This window comes from Balaenoptera ricei, chromosome 9, assembly GCF_028023285.1.
Source record: "Balaenoptera ricei isolate mBalRic1 chromosome 9, mBalRic1.hap2, whole genome shotgun sequence".
NCBI classification, from domain to species: domain Eukaryota; kingdom Metazoa; phylum Chordata; class Mammalia; order Artiodactyla; family Balaenopteridae; genus Balaenoptera; species Balaenoptera ricei.
Window position 1 is genome coordinate 9,289,997 of NC_082647.1, and position 13,325 is coordinate 9,303,321.

The window sequence follows — 13,325 nt, forward strand, 5'->3', positions numbered from 1 at the left end:
TTAGTACATTATGATAGGAGAGGATTTGACATTCTGTCAACTGTGGGATGAAAACGTTACAGAAACAGAAATCTGAAAGATAGTTTGGAGTCTGGCTGCAGCCACTCAAGTAATTAATTGCATTTCCGGTTAGCAACCACAGAGAATTAGAAAATAATGAATACTCTACTGGAAGAGTTTGTGATCTGACCCTCACTCATCTACACCCAGTTAGTTGTTTGGTCTGTTGTTTGGTTAGTCATTTGGTCAGTCTCTCTCTCTGCTCAACTTTAAGGAAGGTCCTTTCTAATTTTCTCTTCTACCATTGTTTTTCACAGTTGATCTCCTCTATCCCCACCTTAGCTACAGGCTGAAAACCAATCTAAAATATGGTTCTCAATGTCGACTGCACATTAGAATGACGTGGGGAGTTTTAAAATCTCAACGCCTAGACCATCTAATTCCGAATCTCTGGAGGTAGGGCCCAAACATCCATGTCTTAAAGCTTTCTAGGTTCCATTGTGTATCCAGGGTTGAAAACCACTTTTCTATAAATTATGCCTGAGACTTTAAATTATCTTAATTGTGAGAGGAAACTTTCCATAAAGAGAAATTTTCTCCTCTACTTGCTTCCTACAATTTACACATCCCAATATACAAATGTTCTTGCCATACAATCATGGCTTAATAGAAGCTACTTCTAAAGGACTACTCTGTCATATGTACCTTTTATTATCAGGATATTATAAACTTATCTCACATGACAGCTGTGATCACTGGATACTGCTGTGGAAATGACCACCTACCCAAGCTTGGAGTACTAAACTCTGCATACTCACAAAAATTGCTTGAGGATTTTTAAGATATAAATTCTCTAGGAGTGGGCCCTGATCAGTTTGAAAATCCCCAGCATTCTGTCTAATATATAAATTAAAAAGAATTTCCTCCCATTCCTCCTTCTCCTTTTTGTTTAGTATTGATGGTTTTACTTGATTTTGTTTATGGCTGCCTTTTAAAATAATTAAACTAAAATAGATCCCGCAACATTTAGTATTTTATAATAATTTATTTATATGGTGTGAATATTTGATTGAATATACACAACTTTCCAATTTAATTTAAATAATTTTAAGAGCAAATGGATTAAACTTTATATTTTTCTCTCCTAATAAAAGGATAAAGTGCCTATAGATCTGTAATAGGGGTTTAAACTACTACTGTAATATGAGAATGTTCTTTTCTTACCACAAATCACTGCTCCTACTCCTCTAAATTATTTCTTCATAATTTCAATAGTTTACTCAAATTGAAGATCTCTGTTTCGAAAAATATCAGTGTCATGAATATAAATTCTACTTACATGATTCTGATTTAATTGGTCTGGGTGTGTCTAGCATCCATATACTTTAAATTCTTCTCAGGTGACTAAGATGGATAGCCCAGGTTGAGACCTGCTGCCCTAAACCTTGAATAGAAACAGCAGCCTACGGAAACTTTCTTCAATCAACAAGAATGAAGGAATAGCTTCTCAGTGGTTTTAATACATAAATACTAGCAAATGCACACACCTCAGAGTGAGGACTAGTAATATTTTAGAACGTTTAACACTGGGGAGGGGATGCTAATTGTGGTGCCTGATGTGTTCCAGAGCTATGGTTGGTCTTTCATTTGCTTTTTCTTTAAAAGAAAACGACTTTTCTACCTTATTTTTCTCTTCATAGGTAGCTAAGAAGTGGTGCTTCATCCAAACAGGCACTCAGTGAAACAAAATAGAAAACCGGACTGGGGCTGGCTTCCAGCAGGAAGTGAACCGTTTCAGAGTCCACAGTTCCCCTGCCCTGTGTCCATCAGCTCCTCTAATCCCTGTTGGCAATAGACCTTCTTACCTGTTGCCCTTTAAAGATTTAATTAAATATCTTCAACAGAAACAGTCTGAGGCAAATAAGTGTGAGCAGATATAAGAAATGGAAACCTAAGTCAGGAGAATTTTTTTTTTCATTCTATTTGCTTAATTCACAGTTCAGAATTTGCATACAATGTGTACCATGGCAGATCTGTTCTACAGACAAAAATATAGTTACCTGAAATATTGTGCTTAAAGAATTCTAGTGTTCTATCATCATTACATTATTTACCAGATACTTTTCTTTTTTTGTTCAGGTTTCAACACAGTTTTATTGGGTGGTTTTGTTTTCTGTGAAATACACCAGAGGTTGGGGGAGGGGACACATTGAGTTTACAATATAAGGGTTTTCCACCACTAAGGAAAGGCACGGGGTGGGGCAGGGTAGGGCATACTGGAGATTGGACTCATTTTCCCACCTTCTTTTGCTTTGCTCACATTTCTTTTCTCTCTTAGCAAGTACCAGAGGACACAAACACAAAGAAACAAAAATAGCAAGATGAACCTCCAACCAGGCTACTCCCAAGCCTTTCCCCAGGCTGCACCAGGGCTGGGAGGAGCCGGGTAGCTGCTCCCCAGCCCTAGGACACACAGGAGTCTGCTAGCATTTTCAAATATCTGCAGCTCAATTCTACGTCTTTGCGTTTCTGACAATGACTCACCCAGATATTCCCATCTTGATGGTAGGGTTTCCAATTTCTCCCTGTGTCACTGTAGAGCATGCGGTATTGGGTCACCCAGTCTGAGCTGCTGTATCTTCCTTGGGTTGCTATGGCACTGATCTGCTTTCGATTGCCAAAGTCAACCTGAAGCCATTGATAATGGTCACTGTCTGATGGAGACCATCCCCCAGCACCTGAATAAGGTAGAGACAAGAGGGGGAAATAGGTATTTAATGTTGAACTTCTACAATTGACAATGGATCATTCTGCATCTTTTAATTGCCTTGGTAGTACCATATTTCACAGATACATTATGAAGTATCCTTCATAGATGCCACTGGGACTTCAACTAATATTCTTAAAGCTGGGTAACATTGATACTCTAACCTCCTTATGGTGTAATTATGTGCTCATTTTCTCCTGAGCAAATGTCCTCATAATTCCTCAATTAGGTCTTATTAGTACATGTCGAAGTCTAATTGGCTGAGGGTTGATCAATTTACCATGAATTCTTCAACTAAAAGTCACTAGGAAAAGATATGTAACAATCTATTATTTCCTCGTATAAGGGTTTATCTTTTAGTAGACCATAAATGAAACAAAAAGTAATTATACACAACTCTACAATATATTTTACTTTAGAAAGTTCAGAGTTCAAAGAATGCTAGTAGTTCTCAAGATGAGGCCTAATATTGCATTAAGCCCTTGGACTCCTGAGAACTAAGATATATAGTAAATCAGGCAATACATTTACTAACACTTAAGAGGTAGACAACCGATGACTCTAGATAAACACACTTCTAGGAAAATAATTTGAGTCACTAAATGAAGTGAAACTTCTTTTGGTAAAATAAAATAAGTGACTGGCAAATAGTAAGAATGCAAAAAACATTTATCAGAAAAATAACACTAACATAGAACAAAAAGAGTCCTAATTTATAGCACTATGTAAAGGAACTACGGTTGTACATAAATACATTACAGAAAATATGGCATAATGCTTAGTGCTAAGAGGCGATATAATTTTTTGAGTAAGTTTGGTTACTAATGGGAGTAAATAATAGAAAAATATTTAACAAATTATCCAATATACAGTATATCAAAACATGTGCATCACTTTTCAAACAAGGAATTTAAATGCTGCCAATAAAATAATTTATTTTATGAGAGTATGCTAATAAAGATCATTTTGTAAATCATCACTGGTATATCATTCACTTCATGATGTTTATATGCCTTACTTCTGCTTTCAGCCATGACAGAATAGCTCTCCCACTACAAAAAATTACAAAACTGACAAAATGTATACAATTACCCTTTTAAGGGATTGGACAACAGAGAGTCTTGGACCCTGATCCATGAGAGAAGATAAACAAATGAGGTGAGCCCTGCCAGCTTCCTGGCTTTCTGCCTGGTTCACTTTCCAGATCATGGCACATGGAAGACTATTCCAAACAGGCAAAGCAGCATCACTGAGATGGAGGCAGAGCAGAATCAAAGCTCTTGAGGAACCTGGAATTTATAGGACAGAGTACCAGGGAGGGGGCAGCTGTGCAGAGAAGGGGCTCTGGAAATGTACATAGGGTCGCCAGTGAGTCTCTGCAGTTCAGACTCTGAATGAATACTATGTTGTGTATTTGCAGACCAAGACTCCACTAGACCAGGTAAGGGGAGATCTGAAATGAACAACAGTCAGAGGCTGCACAGGGCTGGAAGTAGTCTGATTTCAGACTGGACAAGATTGAGAGAACTTGAACAAACCTAGGCATTCAGTAGAGATCTCAGAAAGGGAGTAGAATAAGTTAATCCTAAATAAGGATTCTAATTCTAATCCTACTGTGGACACATCTGAACAAAGGTTGGTAACAAGCCTGAAAAAAGATCAGTCTGACCCACAAATAAATTAACTCCGTGGTTGAATGAAACTCAACACTCCATTAAGGAAGACCATGAAAGTTTACCTTTCATGAAACTTTCATGAAAACATGAAAGAAACAACAAAATAGAATACATAATGTCCAGTACAAAATTTTTTAAAATATTAGATATTTGGGGAAGCAGTAAAATGTGACTCATAACCAGAGAAAAGTCGGTCAATAGAAATAGACAGAAAGATGACAGAGGTGATGAAATGAGCAGATCAGGACCTTAAAACAGAGATTATAAATTTGTTCCATATTTGAACAAGAACATATAGATACTGATGAAACAAATATGAAACCTTAATGGAGAAAAGAAACAACAAAAGAGAGCAAAATGGAAATTTTTGAACTAAAAATTATACCTGAAAATAAAACATTTACTGGATGGGCTTAACAGCAAATTAGAAACTGAGAAGAAAACATTAGTATACTTAAATACAGGTCCATACAAACCCTTCAAACCAAAGCTCAGATGGGGTAAAAAGGCTTAAAAATGAACAACACTTCTGTAACCTGTAGGATAACATTAAATATCTTAACAATCATGCAAATGGAGTAAGAAAAGCAGAAAGGGTAGAGACTGAGGCAGAAAAAGATACATCTCAAGAAATAATAGTTGAAAAATATGAACCCAAATATCTGAGAAATTCACTGAACGCCAAGCAGGGTAAATACAAAGAAAAACACACCAAGGCACATCATAAAGAACTGATTAAAAAAAACAATGCCAAAGAGAAAATCTTAAAACTGTTCAGAGGGCAATAACATCTCAACAACAGCGATGCAAGCCAGTGAACAAGGGAACAACATTTCTGAAATGATGAGAAGAAAAAGAAAGTGTCAATGTAAAATTCTACATCCAGCAAAAATATCCTTTAAACATGAAAGTAACATAATGATGTTTAGGACAAACACTGAGAGAATTCATCATCAATAGGTATGCTGTATAAGAAATGTAAAATTTTTAGCTTCAAGGAAAATCGGCCATACGGAAATTCACGTGTACATGAAGAAATAAATGCTGAAAATGGTAAACATGTCACTAAATATAAAATATTTGTTCATGTTTTAAAATTTCTGTAGAAGATAATTGAGTGTTTAGAACAAAAATAGTAACAATGAATTAGAGGGTTTATAACAGATGTAGAAGTAAAATGTATGACTACAATAGCACAAAGCGTAGGAAGCAAGAAATAAATCTACCGTACTGAGTTCCTTACGCTACATTTGAAGTGATACAGTATTACCTGAAGCATTAAACCCTAGATCAAGGGTTTGCACACGTTTTCTGTAAGGGGTTAGACACTGAATATTTTAGGCTTTGCAGACCATGCTACCTCTCTTATAACTACTAAACTCTGCTGTTGTAGCACGAAGCAGCCATAGAAGATCCAGAAACGAGAGTGTGGCTGAGTTCCAATAAAACCTTATTAATAAAGACGGGGGGCTGGCTGGAGGGCTGTAATGTGTCAACCTCTGCCCAAGATCAACTTCTGAAAAGAGAGGAAATTTAAAAATCTGCACATTTTACTATATCTAAATTATACTTCCAAAACATTTTTAAAAGATTTATGTGTATAATGTGTGTGTACATATTTAGTCTACATACATGCTTTCTATAGAAAGTGTGTATAACTACCTCATAACTACTTTCTCAGTCTTCAGTCTCCTATTTCCTCAAACCACACTTCTACAAGAATGATGTTTCTAAAATACAAATCTAATCATATTTACTCCCAGACCAATATTTTTCAATTGATCCTCATTGCCTCCGGAAATAAATGGCCCACGCCTTCACACACAAAAGACATGCCTGGAACACACCGTCTATACCTACACACATCCTCCCTCAACTTATCCTGGGGAATTATTATTTTTCCTTCAAGGATCAGCAAGTTCACTCCAAACATCACCTCTGCAGTGGATGCTGTGATATGCTGTTTTGGTTCTCCTTTATGACTGGAGGACTTATTCTTTCAGATATTTAGAGTGCTGTCAGAACACAGTAGTTAGCTGTAATTCCCCTTCAGGAATTTCCTTGGTTAAAAAAAGAGGCATTTTACACAAGGTCACATCCCTTCCTAGGTCTGTACAGATGCAAGGATGGGCCAACCAGGGGCTATAAAGGGCCAGTACCCTTGCCCCAACTTGGGAAAACTATTAAGGGTCACTACGGTCTCAGAGGTCCCTGAGGAATTAGTTGAAACTTCCATTGAGATTGCACTGCATGTCAACTACTTCCTCTGCCTATTTCTGCTTCCTTCCCTTCTCTGCCACAGGTTTTCATCCTGAAGGTACTCCCTAAAAAATTTCCTACATGCTCTTCTCCATTTCAGAATTTGTATCCTGGGAAATCCAGTTCACAATATTTTCTTGGAGCCACTTTGCTTATAATCTGCTCACTAACAATATGGGTTAGTTGCCCCTGCTTTGTACTTTGTTATTTTTATGCTGTTTTGTTTTCCTATTGTAGCATCTAATATTTCCAATATTCATATATCATCCACATGTCTATTTTACCGAGAATTCTGTAAAATTTTGGAGGAGCCATAGATGGACAATATACCTAGTCATCAAGAGATCATAAATATATTTTCTTATCTGTTAGATATATAATTCCCAACTTTGGAAAAATTCTATACCCAACTGCACATAAAGTTCTATCTGTGCATTATTAAAAAGGTGATTTGGTCATTGAAGTAAACAAGCAAATATTACTGTGAATAAAATGAGAAAAATATGTGCAATTGATTGATGAAATTTAGAATATTTCCCCTAACTAGTTTTTCCAAAAAAAAAAAGAATCCAGAATAAATTTTCTTAAGTTACCCATTTTTTGCTACATTACAATTTTTCAATAAGGAAACAATTAACATACAGCTACTTAATCCCATTTATCTCATTACTATAAAAAATGAATTTATTGTCAACTTTAAGGGAAGCAAAAAATCTAAAAGCAATGAAAATGTAAGTCAAAGCTTATTCCTTAGCAGAAGGATATGTGGAGAGAATAGTGACTAGCCTCAAGGAGAGGGCAAATGTCAGGCTTTCATGAGGAACATTGTGGAAAGATGGATGAGAAGTTTCTTGTTTCTCTTTGATCTCTCTAGCAATGTAATTTGGGGAGGTTGATTACTTTGTTCATTGGGTTTGTGACATGTGTAACCTCTATTGATCCAAGGATTAAGAATGATACCTCTTTCATGACAAAAACCTCAGGAAATGGTATATAAGAGAGCAGCAGGGCTCCCCCAATATATCATGGAGAGTATAAGAAAGAGGGCAAAAGTGTTCCCAGTGGATACTGCGGTAGCTCAAAGGAACTAACTACCTTTGAGCTTTGAGCTTTGAGTGGAAAGTAGACGAGGAGGTAAAGGAGGTGGAGATACTGAACATTCATAAACTCTTAGCTTCTAAGATGATTTAAGAATAACTCTTACCTAGAAATAATAGAACCAAATTAGATGACTAATAAATTGTTACAGTGACTTGAAAGATATGTACTTACATAGAACACCTACTATTCCCTAAACACTAGGAGGCTGTTCCCTCACCCCCTTTTTCTTCCTCTTTCTCTTTCTCTCTCTCTCCCTCTCCCCTTTCACCTCCCTCCACCCCTCCCTCTCTTTCTCTCTCTCTTCTTTTTTTCCTCTCTCTCACATACACACATTTCTCTCCCTCCATATATGTGTGTGTGCATGTGTGCGGGTGAGTGTGTGTGAACTATAAAGATACTAGTGTTTGCATTCTGGATGCCCACCCTACTGGGGTTACTTGAGCAAAGAATTATAATAGAGAACTCGGAGAAATGGATGAAACCAATACTCTAAACTCAGGGATAGCTTATAATTGTGATAGATATTTTCGCTTTGTCATTTGTAAATTAGTACCTCTGAGAGCAAAGAGAAACTTCATGTGTGGTTCAAGAGAGGACCTGGAGTTTCTTTTCCAGTGATAAATGGCTCCTGTATAAACCTGATGCCGAAGCAGATGGTTATAACACCACCAGAGAATACAAGCCTCGATTCAAATTTAACAGAAAAAGGTAGAAAAACATTTAATTAAGGCTAGAACTACCTTTAATGACTGGTTGAGAAATATGTATCAGATGAAAAGAATAAATTGAAAAGGAGACTTGCAGGCCAGATAGCATTATGAGTTCTATCTGAAGTAGGATAAATATGCTTCAACCAAGTATAGACACTTGTTGATTGAAAGTAGCCAGAAAAGAGAGCCATGGCCGTTAATTAATGTCCGTCATGAGCTAGAGAAGGGAAAACGGCCATGCCACCACCATTCCTAAAATATGGAATAAACAAATAAAATAATTCTAAAATAAAAGAGTGTAAAAGCTAATTTTGAAACAAAACAGAAGAAAAAAGATGTGATTTTATCAGAGTATAGGAAATTACCTCCAGAGACAAATTAGCACATAAGGAGAGAAGCACAGCTGCTTTAAGTTTTTGAAACATTCAGATTATATCTCAAAGGACTGGTTTTACTCATAAATGTAACGTTAGCTTCCTTGAATATTTATCAAAGGAGCTGCCAGAAAAGTAAAGGTAGCTAAAAACAAACAAAAAACAATAACACACCCTCCAAAAAACAAACAGAACATAAATTTTCAAAACAAAGGACTTAGAAAAAAAATAGACAAGAAGGCTCTTCTTTAAAATCAGGTGTGTGGATTATGAACATTTAGAATAAAAGGGAAATGGTCTGGGGTGTTGGAGATACTGAGGGTGGTGTTGGTGGGTTATAAGGATTTCCTGTTTTGATCACGTTCTTGTTTAATAGGAGACAGTAAATTTCATCACTGTACCTCCAAGTTAACTTTAGCAAAGCATTTGGCAATATCTCTGATAAGTATAAAATAGTAAAATGTGGTCTGGGACATAGCAGTTTTAGGCAAATTCAAAAATGGTTAATAATTATGCCCCAAATATGTTGATTAAGGACTGTGTCAACTTGAAGCTAGGTCCTAATGGTATGCCACAGGCTTTCATTCTGTACACTGTCATTTTTAATACTTTTATTATCTAAGACATGGAAGACATGCTTATGAAATTTGTCAATTACATAAAGCTGGAAAAGAGACCTAATACAGTAACTAGCTGAATTATGATGTTAAATGTTCTTGACTGGCTGGAAATCTGAGCTTCTCCTAGCAAAACTTGTTTTAACATCAATGATAACCTAAAATGCCCATTTTGAACAAATGTATTATCAACTTCATTATTAAGGTACATAATGCTTAGAAATAATTATGCAACCTTAATTTATGGGTAATGCAGTGTTAAAATTATGCCATCTAACTATGATACTATATTTGCAGTACTGCATTCAAACATTTTGATACATTTTAATTAAGCCTTTACACATAAATAGAAAAAGAAATCACAAGTATCTAGTATTAGGAATTATCACAAAATGAACATAACCATATAATCACCACCCAGATCTATAAGGAGACCATTACCAGCGACACAGACGTTCTCATTGTGTCCTTTTCCAAACATGGTCACCTCCCTCCTCCCCAGTGAACTGCCCCAGAGATTCATCCATGGCATTGTGTTTAGCAGTAGACTCTTCATTTTCTTTGCTGCCTAATACTACATTGTGTAATGTACTGTTCTTTATTGATCCATTATTCTAGGGTAGTGTTGAACATGTGTATATCTCCAGTTTGGAGCTGTTATGAATAATACTGCCATCAACATTTTTGTTCATGTTTTTCAGCACCTCTTTGTGCTTTTCTGTTGGGTATATGCCCAGGAGTGGAATTGTGTGTCCAAAAATGTTTGTATTTTTAAAATTTAGTCTACTTTGCCAACAATTTTCCAAAGTAGTTGAACTGATTTTTATCCCCCTCGCCCAATACACTCCAGTAGTGTCACAAGTGTTTCTGCTGTTCCACATCTTTGCCAAAACTTGGCGTAGGTAGCCTTCTTTTTTGTTGTTGTTGTGTTTTAAATTTAGTTTAGACATTCTGGCTCATTGCAGGTTTAATTTGCATTTTCTTGATAACTACCTTCATTCTGTTGATACCAAGACTTATTACAAAACTACTGTACATTAAGACAAAATTTTATGCGTGCAAGGATAGACAAATACGCCAAATAAACAAAATATAGATCCCTGAAACAAAACTACATGTATACATGTGTATATCAGCACTTAATTTGTGACAAAGGTAGCATAGGAAAATAGAGAAAGGAGGTATTTTTTCAATAATATATTCAGGGTCAATTGGATATCCACATGAGAAAAAGGGAAATGTAGCCCTGCCTTACATTATACTGAGATCACGCTAAAAATGTGTAGATTTAATTGTGAAAAGTAGAACACTGAAGCTTGTAGAAGATGAATTAAGAGAATAACATTATATTCTTGGGGTTGGGAAAGATTTCTTAAACAGGACTCAAAAGCACTAGCTATATAGGAAAAGATGGATAAATTAGATATGTTAAAATTAGAGATTATTATCAAAAGACATTAATAAGAGGGTGAAATGGCTAACATGGATTGGGGGAAGGTATTTCCAAAGATATAACAAGGAAAATGCTCATATCCAAAGTGTATAAACAAGTCCCACAAATCAATAAGACACATTCAGACAACCCAATTTTAAAAATGGGCAAGGAACCTTAACAGGCAGCTCACAGAAAAGGACAATACACTATAAAACATCTAAAAGGTGCTCAACTTCATGGGCTTGACATTTTCAAAAAAACAATTAAAAAACAAAGAATGTTCAAAGAGAGTACCTACAATGATAAGAGGACTTAATCTTACAATATTGCTTTGAAGGGACCAAAGACGCTTATGCTTTGTAACAGAAAATGAAGGAATAACTTAATTTCCAACGTCTACTATTTAAAAGACTAGAGATGTAAAGTTTCCCAGTGATGTAACAATACAAAACATTCCAAAAGTATATATGCTTTATGTATAAAAATTATTTACTTTTAACTCAACTTTTTGAAATTAATAGTTTGCTTAAACTAAATGAAGATTTTACCTTTTAACTCAATACTCTCAATTATATTTGTCTGTCCACAGATTACTCATTATACCATAAATTCTTTTCATTTTGGAATTTGACCAAGGAAGAAAATTGGGGACTTCCCTGGTAGCAGAGTTAAGAATCCGCCTGCCAATTCAGGGGACACGGGTTCGAGCCCTGGTCCGGGAAGATCCCACATGCTACAGAGCAACTAAGCCCGCGAGCCACAACGACTGAAGCCCGCGCGCCTAGAGCCGGTGCTCCACAACTAGAGAAGCCACCACAATGAGGAGCCCGCGTGCCACAACAAAGAGTAGCCCCCGCTCGCCGCAACTAGAGAAAGCCCATGTGCAGCAACGAAGACCCAACGCAGCCAAAAATTACAAAAAAAAGAAAAAAGAAAATTGAATATCAAACTGATTTTAAGAAATCTGAAACAAATACTTTGCTGGGAGAACAAAGTTTCCTTATTAAATATGATTGTTCCTTCAAGCGTCCAGCATACTACACTAAGAAAATTTGCAGGGAAGTCTCTTTACAACGTTGAAAATATCCAGATATGAATTGCATCATTAGAATCAGTAAATTTCTTGCAATTAGGAAAAATTAAAAGCACATTCATCTATTGAGGCCTCTATTTACATATTCATCACTTCAGAGGCTGTATCTGAGTTGTGAGAAATAGACACTGCAGGGCAAGTTTAGTTTCGTGTACTTTTCAAAAATATAAAATATTTTCAGGGAATTTTATAGGTCAATTATATATTAAGATCTTTGATTTAAGAATGTCAATTTGTTTTTGAAAATGTCAATTTTTACCTTAGGATTGTGCTGTGAGAGAGAAGAAAAATGAAACCTACACACAAGAACTGTATTGTCACATAAACTGCATTAAGGCTAGATAGGAGTTGAAACTAATGTGAACTCAAAATTAAGTTTGATCAGCTTTCTGTTCTAAACAGAAGACACAGAGCAATTTCCATTCTCATCACAAAGAGTAAATCTTCACAGGAGGTAAGCCTGGGCCAGGATGTAAAAGTGAAACTTGTACACAAGTCTAATGAAAAATAATAATTACATTTGATTAGAAAATCTTGAACCGTAATATGACCGTAGTTTTTAAATTTACTTACCAAATAGTGTAAATGATGTATGATCTTATTTTTTAAATGTCCTGGAAATACAATGACTAGGAGAAAACAGACTCTTTGTGTGTGTTATTTCAGGTGATGGTATTAGGAAAGGAAAGTTAAAGTTATAGTCAGATTTCAATGTAACAATTTTTAAAACATCAAAATAACACCAACAGTAGAATGGATTATCACAAGAAGTAGGGACCTTTCCATTACCGGGGATACTCAAGTGAAAGCTGCATAATAAGAATTTCTTTTTTTTTTTTTTAATTAATTAATTTAGTTATTTTTGGCTGTGTTGGGTCTTCGTTTCTGTGCGAGGGCTTTCTCTAGTTACGGCAAGCGGGGGCCACTCTTCATCGCGGTGCGCGGGCCTCTCACTACCGCGGCCTCTCTTGTTGCAGAGCACAGGCTCCAGACGGCGCAGGCTCAGTAATTGTGGCTCACGGGCCTAGTTGCTCCGCGGCATGTGGGATCTTCCCAGACCAGGGCTCGAACCCGTGTTCCCTGCATTGGCAGGCAGATTCTCAACCACTGCGCCACCAGGGAAGCCCAAGAATTTCTTTATAGGGGAATTTTACACAGGCAGGGAGATTAGATTCAATGTCCATTAATTTCATTTACAAAGAAAGTTGAAATGAAATACAAACTATTATGTTGAATTTTTTTATCAAGTTGTTTTAAATTTCTTGTTGCCTTTAAACTAACAGTTATGATCCA

General features: G+C 36.1%; 1 protein-coding gene across 2 annotated transcripts in view; it reads right to left on the reverse strand.

Annotated features, from left to right (window-relative positions):
- CNTNAP2 (contactin associated protein 2) overlaps positions 1 to 13,325 on the reverse strand; it is a 2,085,708-nt gene that overhangs the window by 1,404,163 nt on the left and 668,220 nt on the right. For both annotated transcript variants that reach the window (XM_059933152.1, XM_059933153.1), the window contains one exon: positions 2,545 to 2,738. In XM_059933152.1, the coding sequence (XP_059789135.1) occupies positions 2,545 to 2,738 (194 nt within the window). The remainder of the gene's footprint in view (positions 1 to 2,544; positions 2,739 to 13,325) is intronic.